General features: G+C 47.0%; 1 protein-coding gene across 6 annotated transcripts; it reads left to right on the top strand.

Moving 5' to 3' along the window:
* Positions 1–827: 827 nt before the first annotated feature.
* lrmp (lymphoid-restricted membrane protein) lies at positions 828–22,393 on the top strand. 6 transcript variants are annotated; one of them, XM_030113385.1, is made up of 39 exons: positions 828–934; positions 1,650–2,335; positions 2,852–2,962; positions 3,656–3,836; positions 4,270–4,328; positions 4,439–4,514; positions 4,640–4,798; positions 4,885–5,002; positions 5,260–5,310; positions 5,430–5,507; positions 5,674–5,730; positions 5,827–5,886; positions 6,312–6,376; positions 6,486–6,579; positions 6,697–6,843; positions 6,954–7,055; positions 7,700–7,851; positions 9,113–9,224; positions 9,639–9,882; positions 11,138–11,190; positions 12,284–12,383; positions 12,660–12,828; positions 13,972–14,044; positions 15,552–15,598; positions 15,683–15,762; positions 15,850–16,016; positions 16,643–16,727; positions 16,824–16,872; positions 16,958–16,985; positions 17,263–17,403; positions 17,682–17,816; positions 17,967–18,114; positions 18,202–18,245; positions 18,330–18,398; positions 18,739–18,797; positions 19,039–19,137; positions 19,833–19,961; positions 21,111–21,262; positions 21,472–22,393. In XM_030113385.1, exons 1-39 carry the CDS (start codon positions 873–875, stop codon positions 21,612–21,614), a joined length of 4,584 nt encoding a protein of 1,527 aa, XP_029969245.1. In that variant the 5' UTR covers positions 828–872; the 3' UTR covers positions 21,615–22,393. The 6 variants fall into 6 exon arrangements, with proteins under 6 accessions (XP_029969245.1, XP_029969244.1, XP_029969243.1 ...); XM_030113384.1 differs by having other exon boundaries at positions 3,656–3,857; positions 12,663–12,828; XM_030113383.1 differs by having other exon boundaries at positions 3,656–3,857.
* Positions 22,394–22,402: the final 9 nt, after the last annotated feature.

The raw sequence follows: 22,402 nt of genomic DNA, 5'->3' as shown, positions 1-22,402 counted from the left end.
ATAAATTTAAAGATGCTCCTTTGATATTCTTCAATGCAAACTTTGAATATGCACAAATGATCTACAGTGTTGGATATCATACAGATCTGCTTTTGTATATTAGTTTCATATATGAAGGTATTTAAAACTATCCTATTTGAAAGTAAGTAAAGAAAATCTGCAGAAACTTAATGGACTATTTTTCCTTATAACCAATGGTGCATTTTTTTTTCTCTAGAAAGCATAAGTACAACTGTCTTTACAAACTTTCACCGTGATTTGCCACTCACAAAGGCATCAGATGTGTTCTGAAACGCAGGTGTTAATAGAAATACAGTACTCCACAGCACATGGCTTTAATGACTTCATTAATACACAGAATATTCGTCAGCACAGGAGTGCGTAGCTGAGTGTGTGTGCACACAGTGGCACGTTACCTGCGGTGCAGGAGAGACGTCTGATCCAGGGAGGCTGTGCTGGGAATGACAGGCGCACCTTCAGCTTCTCCCCACTAAACCGCTTAAAGTTCCCCCGGAGAGAAACCGCACAGCGTCGCTCTGGCACCAAAAATCAAAAGACAAAGCAAATCTGTGACGAAAACAACAGTATTCAACAGAGCTGTGATGTTTTTTTCCCCACTTCTTCGTTTTTTATATTTATTTATATTTTACGCAATAGAGAAATTGGCCATCTGTGAGAATAAACTTTATTTTTTCTTTATCCTGTGAAATGTGGTGTTGTGTCTCCTTAAAGCCACGCGGAGGTGATGCTGACTCACTTTTAGAATCAAAAACACCCACTCACTTTTTTCTTCCTTTTTTTTTTTTAACCCTTTGCGTCGGCGTGCGCTCAGATCAGAGTGGTTACCTGCGCGCGCGCTCTCGCCCGTGTGCATGCGCTCTCTCCGACTCCTGTCCAAACATTTCGTCGTTGGATGTTTGCTCAAGATAAAAAGGTACAGGATGCATATGTTACAGGGGAAGGAGTGATTAATTGCGTAATGCGGTTGGTGTGCGTTTCTTCTCTTCCCTCTGCGATCTGTGCGTAATGTTTGCGTGGTAACTCCGTTTGGTTTGAGGCGCGGATGAAGGACATGTTGACGTTTCTGTGCTACACCTGGATAATTGCATCTTCGAAATCTTCAGGGAGTTTTTAGGTAGATATTTTTTCTTCATAGAAATGCATTTTTTTTTCCTGCTAAATTGCTGTGCGCGTGTTATTTCCAGCTCCAAATTGAACAAGTTGAACTAAGCAGATTGCACACCTGTAGCTTTTCCCAAGCTAAAAAAAAAAGTAAATGTGAGCACTTCTGTTTTAACCTGAAACCGTTCGGGAGCAGAGTTGGGGAAACACTTGCTCTGATTGTCTTCTTTTCGGGCCATTCTTTATAATCTGAGTCCCTCGCGGAGCTGGATGGGTCGTATAGAGGTGAAAGTTCCTAAATTTCTTTTCATTTTCATTACTCTGCGCCTCCATCCATCCTCAGTTTGTCCTTGCATCCTTCTGCCTTTACAGTGAGCTGCTGCTCTTCAGCAGGAGGAATTAAGACCTTTGAGCATAGCTTCTCTTTTTCATATTTTCCTACTCTCTATTAGTCCTAAAAATAAATGTGTCTCTTATTTAACCAGTTTCACAAGCACACAATAACATCTTTGCTCGTCTTTCCCCAGACTTCAGCCTCTCCTCTCGCCAGGAAGCCAGCGCCGCAGCATGGAGTACTGCACGCCTCAGCCGCCTCGCCGTCACAACCCCGTAGACAGCATCTGCCGCAAGCTGCAGACCATCCAGTGGCGCGGTGACCGGGAGCCCAACTCGCCCTTCCAGATCCCCAAGCTCTCCTCCAGCAGCTACGACAGTCCCCAGAGCGGCCTGCGGCGCAACCTGGAGGCCATCCTGAAGAAGCGGGCGCTTTACACAGACGAGGGGGGGAAGGAGAAGGGAGTGGCAATGCCGACCCCTCCGGCATCTCAGAAAAGCAGCCTGGGTCTGTCCGTTCCCTTGTCCAGCACCCCTGCGTGCAACCCGAACGTCACGTACACCATCACGAGCACCCTGGGGGAGCGGAGAGGGGCCGACGGGACTGATTCTCAGCAGGTCAAGCCCTGGCGGAAGTATTCCTCAACGCCCTCCTGCCAGCAGGACTCTCCTTACTTCACGCTGACGCAGGGACTGAATTCGGTGGAGGCGGAGAGCCAGAAGCCGAGCAGGGACTCCTTCCTGTCTCGCACCTTCACCCCGAGCCAGACCACCCTCTCCTACAACCTCAACTTCTGCGCGGCGGACGCCGCCGACTCCACGGACTGCGAGCTTCCTTATCCGGCTCTGGTGGTGAAACGGCTTTCACTGGGAGATGGAGGTGAGGCGTCAAGGCCGGTGGAGGCTGGCAGAGCTGCTCTATTCACATTTAATTTCATTCCATTTAAAACCCAAGACTTCATCAGCAAACACTCGAGCTCACCTATTCATCACGAAAAGCTCTGCGGTTGAAAATTGCATCAACTGTTAGTCCTTGGATTCGACCATTTTCACTTTTCAGACTCCACAGAGTGAATTGGTAGAATACGTCCTCTATATACTCTCTACTAGTTGATTTGTGAGCGTTAATATGATGGCTCTGTGGTGGCTGCATCTGAGAAAACTCCATGCTTTGTTGATCCAGTGCTTGCACGCCACTACGTCTTGAAATACTACAGATTCATTGAAGTGATTGGTCGATGTTTGGGGCTTTTGTTGCTTGTCTGGTCTGCGCCGCGGTCCCCATGTTGTTACAGTTGCTCCTTCGCCCGAAGGGAAAGCTATCATGTGCTCCTCTTGTTACACAATCCAAGACTTTTCTGCATCTTTAATTGTTAATAACTCGCATTCCTCTCAGGGCCGTCGCTCGCCTCGGAAAGCAGGAGGGACAACATGGCAGAAATCAGCCTCATCTGCGAGGAGAATCTGCTCGACACCATCTTCCACGCCTGTGACACCCAGCGCAGAGGTACGCCCACACACACACACACACACACACACACACACACACTCGCTAATTACTGATTGGGTCATGCTTTCGCCTTCCAGCGAGCAGGAAACTCAAGATTTGAATTGCAGCCGAACGCAGTATGACAATGCGTGTTTTCTGTGAAGCGATTTCCTTATCTCGGGGCCGCCATGCAGCCGTCTCTGCGTCGTCTTCCTGCGTTTCAAAACACAGGTCTCTCTGTTGGCGCTTTCTGTCTCATCTGGGTTTCATCAGTGTTTTCTCAACACTTGGTTTTGCTCTTCTGCAGCACAAGGAACTTACAAACAAGCAAGAGGAAGAGGTGTTTTTATATATTTTTTTTTCCTCATTCCTAAGAAGATTCTAGATTAAGTTTGCATTCTGTATCATTCAAGATGCAGTTGTTGGTAGATTTTAATCACAGCTCTACATTGATGCTCAGTTTTGAGAACAGGGTGAAACTTTAAGAGTAAAGTCAGCAACAACAACAACAAAAAAAAAAAAGTGTGAAACCACCCGCTGCAGTCTCCCCTAACTGCCATCGTGGTTTTCTGCTTCTGCTGCCTACACTTAAATCCACCATTTGTCACAACATCCGTGGGTGTTTTCAGCAGAGAAACTCTGTAGTTGAGGTGTTTGGAAGACACGCAGCGCGTCCGAAACGTCTCGTCTCGTCTCGTCCCGTCTTCCAAGGCAAGGTGTACGTGTCCCACATCGTGGACTACCTGCGGCACACGACCAGCCGCGGCTCGGCGGACAGCGGCCTGGAGGAGCTCTGCAACATGCTGGACCCGGAGCAGAAGGACGTGTCCATCGACCTGGAGACCTACCACGCCGTCATGAGGGAGTGGATCGACGACCGCCGCAACAACGGGTGCGACATTCTCGGCCTGATGTTAGTAGTTTTTGCATCACCAAATCTCTTTGAAATATAGTAAGTCTGTCAGTGTGAAAGGTTTTGACACATAGTTTTACACTAAATCATGTGTTTATCACTGTGGTCCAAATCCAGCTTCTATGTTTTAAGCGGTTGACAGCACTTTTTTTTTTTAAATTGATGCAGCTAGAAGCTCTTTCTGCTGTTCTGCCAGAGTGTTTTTCCGTCTGAGGCTGAGTTTCATATTGAACTGGGAGTTGCTGTTTTATTTTTCGTGCTCGGTGTGCCAGGCATCCAGAAATTGGGCAACTCTGCAAACCGTCTCTAATGCAAATAGCAAAGTGAAATCCTGCCAAAAACAGAGGAAAATATCATGAACTTATCTTATTTATCACACAATTTTAATTTCATTTTCTTTTTTTAATTGCAGGGACCACCAGTCGGTTGATATCACTCAAGATTTATTAAAACCCCAAGACAGCCTGTCTGGTGAGCGCCGTTATCACTCGCATATTTGCTCTTTATTCGTTTTATTGCACTTGCCTCCAATTCTGAGGATTTTCGAAGCTTTAATAATGTAGTGTGTGTGTTTATTGCAGCCAAGAGGTCCATGCTGCTCAACATGACTTCGGGGAGCCTGGAGGCGTTTGGAGGGGAGGCGTCCAGAGCAGAATTGTAAGTGTGAAATAGCGACTTGTATGATTCCATCCAGCAATAGGCATGGATCGCTCTTTAAACAATGCAAGTAAAAGCAATTTAATGCAACAATTACAACTGCCGGTGTGTGTTTTCCTCGCCAGTGAGACGTCGGAGCTGGTGTACTGCGTTGCCGACCTCCAGATGTGCAAACAGAAGCTCCAGGACGAGGTCAGGAAGCTGAAGCTGGTGGTGGAGAGCATGGAGGAGGGCAACCAGAAGCTGGCAGAGGAGAACGAAGAGCTGCGCAACCAGGCCCGAGCGTGAGGCGTCGCCGCATGAAATCCCAAATCCACCTTCACGACACACAGTTTTGTTGACGTCCGATCTGTTTTTTTTCTTTTTCCAGTAACCAGCAGCTGGCGCAGAAAGAGAAGATGCTGACTGAGGAGGTGGAGGAGATGAAGGCCACTCTGAGCTGCACAGAGGAAGGCAGAGCTCGCGCCTCCGCGCACTGCAAGAATGTGGTGAGTTCAGCGCGTATCTGCAATCAAAGCACAACACATTCAATTTAATTTTTGCCATTTTTCTCAATTAATGACATTATTTGATCCGTGCATGTGGTTTGCGGATCGCATGGCCGATAATGATAAATGACTGTATTGTGGAAGAGAGTTGAAATACTAGATATTAAAGTCGTCGCTTAAATTTACTGTATTTATCCCGATTCTCTCAGATTTTGGCTGAAGCTGTAATAATGTCGGTTTAAATTCCTTCTTTTCAGGAGAAAGAAAACCAGAGTCTCATTGCCAAGATTGCTTCTCTTCAGGAAGAGGTACGCCGCTCACTTATTGATCTCATCAGAAGCAATAGCTCAGAGAATGTTGTCCAAAGTTTTGTTGATGAAAGGATTTTTCTTTTTTTTTGTTTTTTTTTTGCTCCCGCTAACATCAGAACTTCAAGGTCACCATGGAGATGGACGAGCTTCAGAAGAGAATAACAGAGCTGTGTGACATTAACGCTGACCTTCAGGTACCGCCGCTGATATTCCATCCGTCTCTTTCTATTCTCCTCACACTGTTTCCCATTCTTATGTGGCCTCAAATCTTTTTTTTTTTTTTTTTTAAGTTGATATCTGCAATTCTTTGTGAGAAAAATGAATCCCCTCGTTACATAACTGCTTCGTCACTTTCGTCAGGTGCAAATTCACGCTTTCGATGCTGTGATCAGTGAGAAAGAAGCAGCGATATCGGAGGTCAGTGTCTTTTCCTGCAAATCCTTTTGTGACAATTTTAGAAAATTTGGAGAAATTGATATTTGTGTTGATATTTTTCACTGATTTGCCGTGCAGAAGAGCAGACAGATAGATGAGCTGAAGTCGACCGTGGAGGAATACTCCTCCGTCACAGAGGTCAGTGCGTTGAACTTCTCGTCTTGTTATTTCAGCCTCTGTGCGTTACTGACTCCCACACCTTTTCATCGGCGCTCTTTTGCAAGTTCTGCGTTCTATTCTGGTTCTCTCCCGTCGCTCCTCTGTGAGGCCGTTAACGGCGTTTAACCTCATATACGCTTTGTACTGCTTTGTTTTGCCAGTGTTTACAAGCCATGGCGGGTTTTCTGAATTCAGAATAATCAGCAGATGAGACGATATCTAAGACTTAAGAGGTTTAGTGTCTCTAACAAGCTGGCAGTTTGGCTCTAATCAGCTGTGGGAATGAAATCACCTGCTGTTTTCTTACTCAAACCAACAAGATTGTTAGAAACCTGCAGGCTGCTTAACCGGCCTAAAAATAATCAGCCATGAGTCATGGTTGTGTTATCTGCTGTTTACTCCAGCTGCTGAGGGTGCACAAGAGCAAGCTGGAGAGCCAGATCCAGATGATTCTCCCAGACCTGGCCGGGTAAGTGGGCCGAGAACGCCGAAGGCCAAGTGATCTAGAGGGAGGAAGAATATCCGTCTCCACCTGGAGTGGAGTGTTTCATGCTGGCCGCTCTCCTGTCGCCTCACAGGGTCACTCTGCCTCTGTCGGTGGCGTACAGACTGAACCAGAGCAGCTTAGGATCCCTTCAGACAGAACTGGCTCTGGCGCAGTCGCCACTGGAGGTCAGCACTCCCCTTCTCTGTGTTCACAGCTCTCACTTCTTTTTCCCTCCATTTTTTTTTTTTCTCATTCATCGCCACATATTTATTTATTCATTTCATTGTTTCCCGTGCCAACAGCCTCCCAACGCAGGCGACCACGTCTCCCCCGCCGTGAGCTTCGTCTCGCCGCTGGACGAGACTCTGGACAAAGAAGTGCTGCTGATGCTGCAGGGTCCCACTCCTGAGCACATGTCCCTGGAGTTCAAGAGTCTCTTAAACAAGCTGGTATCTGACTGTCATCATATGAAAACCCAATTCCTAAAACTAATCCCCATCAGCATTATAGATACCTGCATGTTTTCATTTTAACGATGTGCCGCCTCCGTGTCTCTAAGAAAGTGGATTTCAGAGAAGAAGCCGACTCCGTCTTATCTACCGTCACGCGCTTGTTGGACGACCACACGCAGCCAGTGGACGGCACGGACGCCGGTCTCCAGGTTCGATGCACTTCAACACGCTTTGTGACCGAGTGTGTGCTGCGGCATTAATGTTTGTGCGTTTGCATACAAGTCTCTTTTAAAGGTTATTTACATCACTTTTTTTTTTTTTGTTTTTTTCCAAATATGAATCATAAACTTATATAACAGGATCTCTATCTTCCTCTCCCACCACCTGATGCGCTCTTTTCCCTCTATCTGCTCTCTCTCTCCTGCCCACCCACCATCCCTCCTCTCCGGAGCGCTCTCCCTTATGTAACTCTCTAACCGGCGCCGACCGAGCAGAGCTGTTTAGTCAGTGTTTTGTGCTGTGAACACATCCCACTCCCCTCCTCCCTCACGCTCTCTCTATCTCTCTCTCTTTCTCTCTCTCTGTCTCTCTCCGTTCCTCTCTCCCCCCCCTCCCCTCCCCTCCTCCTGCATTGTTGCCACTCTGCATTCATTAGCCACGTCCTGCCATACAGCAGCAAACATACCAAATGAGACAGAAATCATTAGTGAGTCCATGTTATACAAGCGTAAGTCCGCCCGGCTCTGCAGGCTGGCTGAGAGAGAAAGATTTCTCCACTGAGGTGTCAGAACTTTCCGGAGGCGTTGGAGGACGCCGACGCTGACCGCCGGCCGTCGGTCCTGTCGCCCTGCAGACGGTGCGGGCCGAGCTGGACGCCCGGAGGGCGGACTGGGTCCTCAGCCTGGACCAGCTGGCCCAGTACACGGACTCTCTGGAGAAGGAGCTGATCAAAATGGCCAGCAACATGAGGAGGTCCCGCACGGAGATCCTGCACCTCTCGGTCAGGTGAGCCCACCCTCGCTGCTCCTGCGTGTGTGTGTGCATGCGTGCGTGCGTGTGTGTGTGTGTGTGAATAAGTGGGCAGCCTGACCAGAGTTATGTTGTTTGGAGAGCGTGGAATGTTGAGCAGAGGTGGATGAAAGCTGCCGACGGCGGCGAGTAGGACTGCAGTGAATCCCGCGGCGGCTGAAGGAAGACCGTTTGATTTCAAGGTAGGATAACGCTTTAATTTTGAGGAGGAGTCACATGTCGGACGTGATCTCATTGGCTGAAACGCAGCGTTGAAGGCAGAGCTTGGAAAACGATAACGTGACCCTGATAGTGCTTTATGTTGATCAGTAAGAAGACCAGATTCTGATTATGTGTAGCAGTGAATTTTTACTCAAAAATGCACTTCTTTGTACTGTATGTCATAAAATATCAATGCAAGCCTATAACCAACTGAGGTTCTAAGATTATTGTTGCTTTGTTAGTCAGAATAAACAAGATTTATCAAGTTTTGCCTCTTATATTCTGCTGCTCAGTGTCCCTGCTTGGCGCTGCTCCGTCTCAGTTGGCCGGTCCGTTAGAGTCAGAGATCCGTTAATCACCCTCACCCCCGTGACCTCTGGAGGTCCGCCTCACTAACTTTGGGTCCTGGCCATTCCTGGATCTCGCTCCGGCTGTGTGTGCATGGATTTTCCCTCGTGTGTGTTTTGTGTGCGTGCTCATGGAGACGGCCGTCCCCTTCAGATATATATAAATCGGGGGGCCGGTTGGAGAATCGGACCACAGAGGGAGAACTGGTCAGGCCGTCCGGCTGGGATTTACTCCTGCTTCAGTTGCCAGGGTGATAACAGGAGCATTAATACTGTTTGAGTGAGGATAAAAGTGAAGAGGGCTCGTTGTAGGTGCAGCGCTGCCTCCTACTCAGGCTGTTCAAAGCTGAAACTGGAGCACCTGCCAGCGCTGGGATCATGATGTGGTGGTAGGGCAGATTTCAGAGGCTTTGTGGTGTGAGGTTAAGGGCTGGATTTTCCAAAAAAAAGTGTGAAGCTGAGGAGCCGTCTCTGTGCCAGTCGGAGAACTGGCGCTGGTCACCCTGGGCAACAGAATGGGACACTGCATGGGCCTGCGGATTGGGTACAGTATGTCCGCTGTACTGTCTTCACACATCCGATTGTTTTTTTCTCGCTCTTTGCAGAAATAAGAATATTTAAACCTCTTCAGTTGAGAGCAAGGCACTCTTTCACTGAAAGGGTTTTCCTTTTCCCTTTGTTGTCTGCAGGGTGCAGGAGCAGGAAAACCAGAAGCGGCAGTTGTGCGACGAGCTTGAGCAGCTAAAGACGCCTCAGGACAGCAGGGAGGCCTCGTCCCAGACCCCTGCACCCGAGGACGAGGTCAGACTGGATGCTGGGGAGCCTGCCTCACAGCCACAGAATATTTACATTTCGTACAATAATTGTGTTCGGTTGCTGAGATTCACTCCGACGGCAGCGACGCCGCTCGTACGGTTGTTCAGACAGATGGAGTAGAGAAGAGAGCTGCGTGCGAGTTGGCGACTGAAGTGGACAAGTGCACACGCACAATCACACACCTACGCGCTGCTCATGAGACAAAACGCACTGACGCATGCTTGAACATGACAACAGTATTGTTTTCGCTGCAGTTGGAGAGATTTACGTAAAGAGGTTGTTGATGGAGGACTCGGTTTAACAGACTTTTGTTTGGATAGCTGGAGCTCGGAGGAAAGAAATGTGTTGGAAATGAATCTTCTCTGACGGAGTGATTGGTGACGCTCGGTGTTGTTTCAGCCCGGAGATGACCTGGACTGGGACGAGGAGTTCGCCCTGCAGGACTTCCTGAAGAACGAGCTCGCCGAGAGAAACTGCCAGCAGGCGCCGGACGGATGCGGGGACGGCGGGCCCGGGGAGTCGGCGGACAAGCGGCGGGCGGACGGCGGGGAGGAGGAGGACGGGGAGGAGAGGTGGACGGTGGTGGACAGGACGGGAGAGGCCGAAGTGAGGGACACCTCCACTCCTCTCTCGGCCACTGAAGGTGAGCAGCGGCGCCGAGTCATTGAAATGACCCAATAAATGCCAAAAAAATCCAAATATGAAACATTGTGGTGATTGACTTTCAACAGATTACTGCAGAGCCGTCTTTGAGCCTTCAATATTGAGCAAAGAGCAGAACTAACTGGAGTCTCATTCAGCCAAACCAAACATGGCTAAATATAGTCCAATATTGCTCCGACCCCTGCATGGACCCCGTTCCCGGGTCAAACCTGGTCTGATTAACAGCGCAAAGATACATTTCCTTAGTGGGAGAGGAACAAAACAACAGTTTGAGCAGAATTCTATTAAAGCAACTCTAAATATATATGTATTGAAGTCTATTTGCACTGATTTAAGAAGCACTTTATGTTGATTCCAGTGATAGATTTGAGTAAGTACTAACTACTGGTCACAAAGAAACAAATTTCCACTATTTTCAATCACTCCTGTCCAGATGAATCGGCTGCTGCTCCCCTGAAGACCTTCGTTTGCGGCTGAAGCTCCAAGCGGACGGGGCCACGTCTTCACTGATTGGTTTAATTTGCCTCTTTTACAGGATGAACGCTGCACACCAGCATGTGCCCAGTGACTTGTGTTGCCTTGTGTGTGTGTTTGTGTGCGACGGTGGATTATGCTCCTGTAATCCGTGGGAGTCACAGTGCACTCAGCCACCTTTTAAAGCTCATCCAGTCGCTGTGAGGATCCCCCCTCTCTCTCTCTCTCTCGCTCTCTCTCTCTCTCTCCAAGCCCTTGGAAGTCAGACCCCTGCCTTCTATGGTTGTTGTGGCCTTGGGCTTCTAAAGGTTGTGTGTGTCTTTGTGTGCGTGTGTGTGTGTGTCAACACAATAAGAGAAATCCTCTCTTCCTCAAGGCCCTTCTATGGCCAGGTGTGCGACTGGTCCGAAGCCACGTTGCGAGCCCGGTAATCCCCATTCCTCTGCCTGCATGAGCGGCTGGCAGCCGGAGAAACAGAAAACAGGAGCGAAAATGTGGTCATTAATGCCACCTTAGCCATGCATGGTATTTTAACCCCTTTGCCCCTCCCTCAGCTCGCTTCCTTGCATAATAGACAGCCCGGCCTTGTATGGCGAAGGTGCGGCTGTGTTCTGGATGACCATTAACCCCCTGAATGCACCAGAAAAGGCCTCGGGTTCCTGATGGTCAGCTTTCTGTGCTTTGTCCTTTTTCAGCCTCCTCCTTCCATTCTGTCCTAATTTTAACTGCACTGTTTTTATCCCTTCTGCTGCGGTTTACAGACTCTGCAGCCTGCACAGAGCCAGAGACGGCGGCGAACTCTCAACTCTCGCAGGTAAAATCAAATGAACCTGCTTGAAACACTCAATATTCTTCTGTTTATTGAAAAATGCATGTGGCACATCTGTAAGATGCATTTAAAGTTACAAAATTAAATGACACATGCGAAGTTGTACATTCCTGCCTCTCAAAAATTTCAATTTTGCCCAAATTTATCCAACTTTGAATGCTAATTTCTGGTCTAGCAGACAAATCCCGACACTTTCCACTGGCAGTACAAGATGCAAAACGTACCGGGCAGCTGGCTGGGAGTGTGTGTTGGCGAATCAGGTGCTCGTCTCACCTTCCCCCCGGTGCCGGGAGTGTTTTTGATTTGGCATATAAAGCTGTGCCTGCTGTTGCCGGGGAAAGCAATCACACACTCCCTGGTCTGGTTGCGGTAAGGAAGTAGGAAGTGTCTCATGTGGGGATTCAAATCACCTGCTTTGCTCAGTTTTATGTGATAACTTTACCTTTTTAGACTGGATTTCAAACAAATTTAGAGTATTGAACGTCATAATTTAATTAATCTGCTTATAAGTATTGTCTGCTCAGTTAATATGTACACTGATGATTTAAGAATGAAGCTTTATTTCTTGTCTGTATGCAGCGCCACCCCCCCTCCTCTCTGCATTTGCCTCCCAAATGACTCGCTCTTTACATGCTGTCATTCAGAGCTGCCGCTCGCCGTCTCCCAGTCTGCACATTCGTGCCGAAGCTGTCTGCTTCCATATATAGCGTGGCAGTGATGAAACCCTCAGATCTCGCTGCAGTGAAAAGGAAAACCGAAGTTGAATGTTCGCACACTTTCTGATCTGGAGCGTTGTGTATTGTTCTCACTGCCTCCACGCTTAAGTCATTTCACGCCTGTGAGCTTGATGAAACTAATTTAAGCTCTCCATCACTGCCGTCAGCTGTATAAAAGGGACGTTTGCTTTTGAATTTCCAACATCTCATGACTGGCTATTTGTTCTGTCATTCAGCTGTAGGATTTAGTTGACTCCAGTGTCTTGTTGTCTGCCTGGAGTTTGGTTTACAGTTGACGTGTTGCAGATCTGATCTTTTCGCCCGTTTCTGTGTTGCATATTTGATACGCTCTGTGTTTTCAGGGAGACGCGGCGGACCCGTCGAGCGCCCACACACAAGCTGTCAGCGTTGGACACCCAGAGGCGGATGCTCTCCCCGATCAGTCCCACTCAGAGAACAACAGTAAGACCCCCCCCCCACCCCCCTTCTCCGATTCACTTCTATTTCCCTCACTCTTTCACTTTCACTTTCCTCTCCCCCTGCTGTTCGACTGTGATGTGAAGGATAACACGATTCTGAAAATAAAAATGAAATATTGACATTTTAACAGAAAATATAAGTATACAATATTTTTAATCAAAAGGTTTTTGTTCAAATGTTTGAACACTTGGGGGATGACACTAAAAATCGACTCTGTGACATGCTGGTAGTCTTGACTCCGTTTTCCTTTTGTTCCAGCAGCGCCGGAGGTTTGTGAGAAAGCAAAGACTGACTCATGTGATCCGGAACAAACCCCCAACGGTCCGCCGGAACCGGACCGGACCATCACACCTGTAAAGACCCCCCCGGACGCAGCTGACATGGTTTCTCCCACCGCTCTGGATGAAACCATTACTCACTCTGAGAGGTGAATAAAGACCCAGAGCAAACATGTTGAAATGATAACAGACAACCTGCTGAGCTGCATTTGTGTTACGACGAGTCATTGGATGTTAGATGAAGTTTACAGAAAGAGTTGAGGAGAGTTCGATTTTCAATACCTGGCACATATCAACAGAAAGATTTTAAATCAAACAGCTCCAGATGAAACAGGAGAAGCTGTTCTGCTAATTTTGAGGAAATGGAACACTGGAAATGGATTCTAATGTCTTACTTTTACATAGAAACCGATCCTTTTAGGTGAAAATCTCCCTTCGGGCTTGATGTGCTGATAAATACAAAGAGCTCCGGCCTCTGCTGTGTTTATTATGCAATCTGTGGCCTGAAAAGATTCAAATCTGCACCTTTTGGAAGAAAAATAATCTTACTCAACTTAAATTGCTGTGCTTTTCTGTTACCACTAGAGGGCAGAAAAATGAAGTTATTAAAAATCCACCTTTCCCTCAATCATCCAGTGCAGGTTTCTGTCGGTGTTTAAAGAAAGAATTGGCTTTTTTTAAAGTTGGTGAAGCGTGTTTTTGCAACTTTTTTTTCTTTCACCTCTTTCGTCACATATTTTTGTTTCCTTTTGACAGTAAGCGTTGATTATCAAAGAGGAAAAACAGGAAGGTTACTCATCAGAAACAATCAGATGGTGTTCAATGACATGCAGAACTGCCGGCCAAAATGTTCTGGAATGCCTGATGTGGATGAGAATTAGTCAGTAAATGTCTTCTTTTTTTTGTTTCTCAGGGACAGGCTTTAACACACACTGTGCAACTTTTCTCAACCACTGATTCAGTTGACAAACAAACATTCAAAACCCAAACCTATGAGGAGGAAAATAACATCTTCAGGCAGTATAAACTGGTTGACAGCAGAGTTTCATCATTTCCCTGTGACTTGGGCGACATTTGCCAGTCAAATAGGTGTTTTCTCTCAGTGGGAGGAGTCGGCAGCCTAATCGATGCCCGTGCGGCCACGCTTTGCATCGGCAGAGTCCTCCGACGGGCAGATCACCGCTGCTTCTCCACCCGCACTCCGCACTCTGCGAACAGCTGCGTGGAATTAGACGAAATACATCAGAACTGGAAATGTGCGACACTTGACAGTTGACCTTTGACCCTTTCAGCGCCCAGAAGACCGGCGGGGACCTGAACGAAAGCGGCGGCGACTCTGCTGCAGGAGACATGATCCGTTCTAAGGTTAGTAGCAAAGGGGGAAGTGTTTTCATGCATGAACGATGAGTTTCCTCTGCTCTGCTGTGCACAGGCTCGCCTCTTCTTCCCCTTTCTCTACAAATCTGTTTAAAACTTCACGACTTGGTCGATGGGGGGGGGGGGTCGGTGTGTTTTAAAGGAAGGAGGAGAGGAGGAGGGTCAGGGACGGTGTAATGAAGGGGGGATGAGGCCGTGGTGGGGAGGAGCGGGATGGGCTCAGGCTGAGGGATGTCTGTTGCCAGAGGAGGCAAGAACGATAAACGGAGTCGATTCTGATTCACATTCAGTTCAACTTTTGAGTTCATCATAGGGGAAAAAAATAGTTTGATTTTATTGTGTTTCTCCCAAGTTGTGCAATTTATTACAACCAACTTGCTGTAAATAATTATGCTTCCATCTGAGCGTGCCTGATCGTCGTCGGTCTGTGAGCTTCTTGTTTCATTCTGTGTATATTTGAAATAAAAAGAAAAAAAAAAATTAAAGATATTTTTTATAGCAATTACTTTGGGTTTTTTGCTATTTAAAAATCAAAAATGAGGTTTTTATAAAATGAACCGAGTCAACAGACTGCTTGATTTTTAACATTTAATCAACACAAAGATTTTAAGACACCAGTTTTTTCGAAACAAAAATATTCACATTGTGAATTTGACAATCATAATGCATTTAACTGGATTTGATCTTTATCTATAGATTATTCTTAGATATATGACCTGTATTTGGGGTTGTTTCCTTCAGCTTTTACCCTCTGATGCCACCTCGATTCTTATTTTATTCATTTACCTTCCTGCTGGTGACATGCTGGATCCGTTTCAGAGGAAGCTCTGATCTCTGATGCTCAAGACGTTTTTACATCCCAGTATCTGCTCTTCTGGGCTCATATTAACCCAGTCAGAGTCTTTCAGGAGTACGTTTCTGTCTTTATTGTTACGTTCAAGCTAAATTATTTGTGTATATTCAAATTAAAGTTTTACTTGTAAATGAGGGAGTTTCTGCAGCAGGTTGACGTGTTAGTTATTACATTTGAACATGTTATTTGTAATCCTTATATTTTTAAAATAGGCGACAAAGTCTCCTTAAAATAGGAGGAAAATCTTTCAAATGAAAATGTGAGTGGGATCAGATCGGATATTATGTACACTCATTACACAATATCCTATTGCGTCGCTCTCGGCTCTCACCTTGCTCCATTGTGTGCGTGTGTGAGTTCGTGTGCACACAGTCCGCCTCCACTGCTCAGCAGAGTGCCAGTGTTAACCGAGCACCCTTCTCAACAACACGCACACACACACACACACACACACACACACACACACACACACACTCAGAGCTGCAGAGCGCTCCATGCATTATATAAAGAGTCATCCCAGTGTTTTTCCTCCACTGCGTAGATAACATTGGACTGCCATGGGACAGGTATCTGCATATGTTCATGCAAAATGGCAGGTTAGGAGCTTCTTTCTCACCTTGGCTTTACTTTTGTCCTTCTCAGAGCCTCAGCCAGGATCATTCAGCAAACAGATCGGCAGCAGAGGACAGGTGAGCGGTCTGTGTTCAGCGAAAGGACAGTTTTCTCCTCAACCTTTATCTGGTATTTAATGCAAATCTATCTTTTTTTCCCAGCACGAGTCTGTTACCCGCAGTGCCGGAGGAGGAGGAGAGTCTGCAGGACGGTGCGTCTGAGGATCCCGTCGTCGTGGCAGGTAGCAAGAAAAGAAAAGAGACCGTTCTTCCGTGTGTGGGTGTGTGTGTGAGACGCTGCCCACCCACGCTCAAACTCCTCTTTCCAGCGGCTGACCGGCTCACCGGCAGCGCCCCAGCCTCCGGCTCGGACGGCGCCTCAGCCACCGCGAATGCCAGCCAGCCGGGGAGTGGCATGACCTCTGACCCCGGCCAGTCGGAGGTCAGCGAGGCCAAAAAGGACTCCGACCTCCGTGGCAAAAATAAAAGGGAACTGGTAAGACCTGCTGGACCCATCCCCATCCTGCTTCCTTTGATTAGTGTTTTTCTCACTTATTCAACCATTTCCTTCTGGAACTTTTAGAAGAACGGCTCCATTTTGTTTTAAAGCAATTTAATACTTCATATAGGGTGTTTATGATGTATCTGAAACTTTTTTCATTATTTTGTCTAATATATGCAACGTAGATTTATTCAAAAAGCTTGACTTCTAAGTGTGTTTGGATGAATTCCAGTTTAATTTCTCCCCCAGTGATGAAACTCTGCCTCATGCGCGAACTGAACGCTACTCCAGCCTGAAGAGAAATGTTGTCTTTCCAGCTATGCGAGTGTGTGACCATGGGAGCATTTGTGTGTCAGAGAGAGAGAGAGAGAGAGAGAGCAAGAGAGAGAGAGAGAGAGAGAGAGAGAGAGAGAGAGAGAGAGAGAGAGAATGCACGCTTGGATTTTTAGCTGCACTCAGAATCTAGAGAAAAAGCACACGGTTAGTTTTCATGGAAGGATCAGAAGGGCAGTGAAGGCTCGATGGAGGTGGAGCTCACTGTGACCGTGAAGGGATCAGACTGGGAGTCTAAGGGACTGACCGAGGATGCCGTGACGCCGCCGTTTGCTCGGACCTTGCAGGAGCTGGCACGAGGCGGGGCGGCCGCGGAGGAGCACAAGGATCAGGAGGACCAGAGTGATGCCGGCATGGCCAACGAGAAGGAATGTATGAGCAGTTCACTCATGTCTATGCTCTTCTATGAGATTGTGTTAGACTGGGATTAACTGTTTTCTCATCTGTCTGATCATCACTTCTCTCCAGCTGAGGTATCAAACCTCTCTGAAAGCGACTTTAAAGGGGATAAAAACAGGTAACGACTGCTCCAGTTGTTTCTCCCACTATTTGATAAGTTCTCAAAATAATCTTACATATTTTTATTGTCTCTCAATCTACAGCCTGTCGCCCACTGACAAAGAGATTGAGGTATGTGTGCCACTGGGTTCATCAGTGCCGTTTTAATGCAGGATTACATCACAAATTAGTAAGTCTGAAGTGTTACGTAATGGAAGTCGGTAAATTTCCTTGTTCCAAAGCGAAAAGCCGTTCTTTTGCCCACAGAGCTGAGGTTCATATTTGACCTGCAGCTCTTACACAAGCGGAGTGACGCTGTCTTCGTTCAGCTGAACAGTCACCTCCATCACACAGGGAAATGTGCATCGTGGCTGAAATGTCACGATATGTGCGTCTGGTGTGTTTCCAGACGGAGTTCCAGCGTCTGGCGCTGGGCTTCAAGTGCGACATGTTCACCCTGGAGAAGAGGCTTCGGCTGGAGGAGCGATCGCGGGACCTCGCCGAGGAGAACGTCCGGCGGGAAGTGTCCAGCTGCCAGGGCTTACTGCAGGTTTGGAGAAACCCAACTTTTCTCACAGCTGGAAAAACTAACTTGAACAAAATGCATTAATTTCATTCAGAATTTTGTTTGAATAGAATAAGAACTGATTTATCTGTTCATTTATTGATTTTCTCATCCGTTTATATTTGCTGACTTCATTTTAACAATATAGAGTGCTTTATAATGAGAAAGTGAAGTCGACCTTCTATTTTATCGTGAGGTATTTCCCCAAAAAAATGATTTACTCTGCTGCTGTTATTTTCTCTTCTTTACTCGTTCTCCATCAGGCTTTAATTCCTCTCTGCGAGGACGACAATCAGTCCATGGAGATCATCCAGAGGCTCCAGAAAAACCTGGATATCCTCATCCAGTCCATGACCAGGGTCTCCAGCCGCTCCGAGATGCTGGGAGCCATTCACCAGGTCAGCTGAGAGCCAACGTGACGTCCAACGTTTGAACTTTTGAACCGAAATGGATTGATGAGGCTGTTGCTATGACAACGACCGAACTAAACAACCACACCATGTGAGCCGGGGTGTGTGATGACTCAGCCGGGGGTCCCGTGTGAACAGGAGAGCCGCATCGGGAAGGCGGTGGAGGTGATGATCCAGCACGTGGAGAACCTGCGGCGGCTGTACACCAAGGAGCACGCCGAGCTGCTGGAGCTCCGGGAGGCGCTCATGCAGAACGAGCGCTCCTTCGGATCGCAGACGGAAAGAGGTCGGACGCAAAAATCACACCAAGTTATGACGAGTGTATACATGACACACAGACCAAATGGAGTCATTGGCTTGTTGCTTTTTCCAGACGACTTCCGTGGCAAGAAGCAGACGTCGTCTCAGTACTACAAGGTGGGTTCCGCGTCCTTTTTCCACGTAAGATCTCAAAACACAGTAAAATGGAGTGTGCGCTGAAGTTTTCCTCGCCCCTCATAGTCCTCGGCTCGGCGGGTCAGCATAGCAGCGATCCCTCGTTCGGGCGGAGGAAACATGCACTTCGACATGGTGAGACTCACTTTCATTTAAACCGCAGTGTTGCATTAGTTTTCTTTAAGATACAAGTTATTTTATATGATTAAAAAAACAATAGTTACTTAGGTATATTTTCAATTTCAGTAATGATCAAATCTTGCAACTATCTGGCTCACTAATCTCTGTTGGTGAGCTTTACTGAAGCTTCAATACTTTGACTTCTGGGGGATTTGTTCGATTTAACATTCAGTCCAACAAGAGTTGACAGAGAAGATTATTTACATTTTCCGTGGGTGTGCTCAAACATACATGGAGTTGTGCTTGAGATCAGAGAATTATGGCTCCAACAACCTTTTTTTGTTTCCCATCACAGTCCAAAATGCAGGATTGTTCAGAGGCAGAAGCAGAGAGACTGACCAGGCGATCTCCGTGGTAGGTGTCTGTATGAATGTGTGCTGAATTTATAATTCCTAAACAATGATTTCAGGAGTGTTTTTGTTCATTTTTAATGGAAATGTGGTCAATTAAAAGCAATCAAAATTTTGAAGCAGCTTCTTTTAAAGCTCACCTTTTTTTTTGTTTTTATTGCCGTTTGTCATCAGCGGTTTATTGAAGCTCTGCTGTGCCGTCGGTTGAGGGTTGCTGTTGTTGTGTAAATAACACTGGTTTCCAGGAACGTGGCGGGAAAGAGCGCGGCGCGTCCCCCACTTAAACGCTTTGTTAGCTCTGCAGCCTGGGTTGAAAGTGAAGAGCCCTCGCTCATGATGAAGGGGTAAGACAGCGGGCCGGGGGCCTGGGGCTCTGGCTGCAGCACGAAGCACATGGAGATGGCGGCTTTCAGGTTTGACATCAGCAAAGCGTCCTGGGATTTAAGGAATAAATTATCCACTAAAGGATATGCTAAACTTTAAGGAATTCAGTTTTCATTCAGTAAGCATTTATGAAATAATAAAAAAAAAAAAAAAACCGTGAGCTGAACAGTGATGATACCAAACCACACAGCAGCCATCTTTCATCCACCTGGCCTGCATGAGGACAAGTTTACTTTTTCCAGATAAAGCACTTATTTTTTTTTTTGCTTTGTTTATAATCTGGATTGGAAAAAAAGTGCTTTGCACATTTTTTTTTAATGGCAATTTTTGCTTTCAAATGTTTGGACGTGCAGAGGTCGAGCTCTGTTGATTTACTCCAAATATCTGAAAGGTTGTGAAATTGCTTCATGGCCTTTTTGCTCCATTGCTGTCTATTTCATGAGTAACGTTACATTTAAAAAGCCTCTTTGTTTGTACAGCAATTCCCTAATTACTTCACTGGTGCCTGCATTTGCCCACTTTTTTTTTTTTCTGCTCGTCAGCCTGTGCATGCGCCCACCCAGTCATTACGGTCATTTCGCCGTGGCTTCGTATGTGACTTGTGCAACTTGAGGAGCGCGCGTATGTGAATGCCTTGACCCGTGCATGCCCACAGGACGGCCTGCACCACCGCAGACAGCCAGGCGGAGGATGAGCTGGAGGAGGCGGCAGTGGCAGAGAGGAGGAGGTCCAGCCTCAGTGAGCTGGGCAGCAAACTCACCTCTCTCATTCTGCCCCTGAAGACGTTAGTCCGACCAAACGCCCCGCCCGTCGGCACGGCCGAGACGCTGAGGGTTTCATCCTTTGGCCACACTGAGGCTCCACTGGTTCTGACCCAGAGTTTCTAAGAAATCCAGAAATTTCGAAAGACAGCTTATGGATTTCATCAGGATGAGGCTGAATTAAAAGTAGGTTGGGTGAACCGGTGGATCCTCCTAAGTGATGAAACTTTCATTATTCGGGTTTGCGCTGGACTCGCTTTTCGCTCCTGGGCTCACTGGCTTTAAATCATGATTTTACTTCATTGTTGTTGTTTTGTTTTGACCGAAATTGAACTCCTTTCCTTCAGCTGTTCACTGACTTGAGATCAATGTGTGCATCCATCAGTTGTGGAAACTGTGTTCCATGCATGGATCTCAAGTTCAGATTTGTGTCATTTTTGTTTTTTTGTTTTTTTTTTACCAGACTTCCTGTTTTGTCATCCACTAACGTGTCTATCTACGTGTTGGACTGTTGGTGTGTTGTTTTGTTTCGACCGAGTTCTGTATAAAAGCCGATCCTGTGCTGCTCTGAACTGTCCTTTCCTCTTTTTTGTTTTTTTTTCCTCCCTCCACATGACTCAGGAGTCAGGATGAGCTGTTTGTAATGCTGTAAGTGTGTAGGGAGGAGGGCTCAAAGTGCTTTTTGGAGTCGATCGCTGTCCAAAATTAAAACAAATGCATGCAAAAAAAAAAGGCCTGTGTTCATCAGGCGGGAGTGCCGATCAAAGGCCGCGGACTCGTAATGACTGCAGTGCGATTTGAAGCAGCACTCCTGCTGCAGGCCGAAAAATTTTCTGCTGCCATCGACGCTTGAATCCACCTACATGCCGACGGCTTTTTTTCATTGTGCCCATGAAGATGTTTAACGGTTTTTGCTTCTCTGGGCGAAGGCGCCTCACTGGAGCAAACTTCAGGCGTCTGCCGTGCAGCAGCTAATTTACCGCCCGCCATCCAGCGCACAAGTTACCACAAATGGTTCCCATTGTTGTGTGATGACTTGTGCTCATCGCTAACCGTTTTTGGTAACTTTGTCTCCTTTTGCTTCATCTGGTGTCATGATTATAGATGTCACTCGCTGTGATTTCTTATTTTCCCCATTAGTTCTCAGTGACTTTTCATCTTGTTTTCGACAGTCCGAGCCCTCTATCCAGCCCCACGTCCTCGGACCCGGGGATGGCCCATTCCCTGTCCCACAGCCTGACGAGTTCCCGGGCGGCGGCGGCGGCGGTAGCCAGGGGGGGCCGGGGGCTCTGGCTTTGGTTGGCCATCGTGGTGGTCTTAGCAGGTACATGCACGAAGATAAGAATTTACATGCAATGTGCAGATTTCTAGAGGCAATTTGATAGTAGTCATTTTTAAAGCACAATTTTATGTTGACATTTACAAATTGGAGGAAAAATAGACAATTTTGTAGATTTTTTTATGTATTTGGATCTGACTCAATTCAAGATTACAAAGCTTTTAATAATTCCCGATGTGTTTGTCCACACGCAGGCCTCCTGGCGCTGCTGGCCAGCCTTGTGATGCAGCCGGCGGTGGATGCCGCCCCCGTGGGCACCGGGGACTCCTGGATGACCATCCAGCAGCTGCTGTGGCCGTACACGGGGCTCCGGCACAACGCGCAGCCCCCGGTCTAACCCCCCCGGGCGAGCGGCGCTACTCACCGCCCGTCCGCCGTCTGAAGAGATTCTGTGAGCATCGCGATGGAAACGGGGGGGAAACAAACACACCGCCGTCCTGAGATGTTTGGATGTTACCGGTGCCTGAAGATTCCTTTAAGACTTGCATTGACAGCACTGGCCAGACCCTGATGAGGAGGAGGAGTTCTTTTTTTGTTAGTTTTTTTTAATGCATCACATCACGTTTGCAGAATTAGTTTAGCCTCTGTGTGCGTGTGTGTGCGCACGTGTCTGTGTTTAACAGAGTGAGTACAGCTGGTCCTTCACAGCGATCCGCCTCAGACTGCGGGAACCTGGAGTCAGCACAACCCGTCAGTCATGACTGCGATGATTTTAATAGCTGCATCCATTGTGCCACACAGCTTTTTAACTGCATTTCATGGACTTGAGGCACTGCCAGCCTTTTCAACTGAACTTTACTTTTGTTTCTTATGGGTTGCAGAGAGCGTTTTATAAGTCTTAGGTCTGAAACACTGGTAATAAAACTCTCATTTTAAGTGTTGATGAAATCTATATTTATGAGTTTCTTAGCTTTGAGTTGGAAAATGTGAATGTTTATTTTTGTTAAGTTATAATTCTCAACTGTTCAGTCTTAACACCAAAGTTTTTCTTCTTTTTTTTTTATAATCTTGTTCAAGTTCTTGCTGTGGTTATGTCACCATTTTCAACTTCATACACTTTTTGTATGTTCCAAAGAAAATGTGTGGATCTTTGCACAAATAAAGTAGCCAATTCTATGGTAGAGG

The sequence above is a fragment of the Salarias fasciatus genome, chromosome 17 (genome assembly GCF_902148845.1).
Source record: "Salarias fasciatus chromosome 17, fSalaFa1.1, whole genome shotgun sequence".
Classification (NCBI taxonomy): Eukaryota; Metazoa; Chordata; class Actinopteri; order Blenniiformes; family Blenniidae; genus Salarias; species Salarias fasciatus.
The sequence above is the reverse complement of the archived record's forward strand: the minus strand, read 5'-3'. Positions and strand labels throughout refer to the sequence as shown.

Bases quoted from the DNA above. Each gene is read 5' to 3' on its own strand.
- lrmp (XM_030113383.1), top strand. From the start codon at position 873: ATGCGCTCTCTCCGACTCCTGTCCAAACATTTCGTCGTTGGATGTTTG. The intron at 15,599-15,682 runs GTGAGCGGTCTG...TTTTTTTCCCAG, and splicing joins AGATCGGCAGCAGAGGACAG to CACGAGTCTGTTACCCGCAG. The intron at 18,246-18,329 runs GTGGGTTCCGCG...CGCCCCTCATAG, and splicing joins CGTCGTCTCAGTACTACAAG to TCCTCGGCTCGGCGGGTCAG.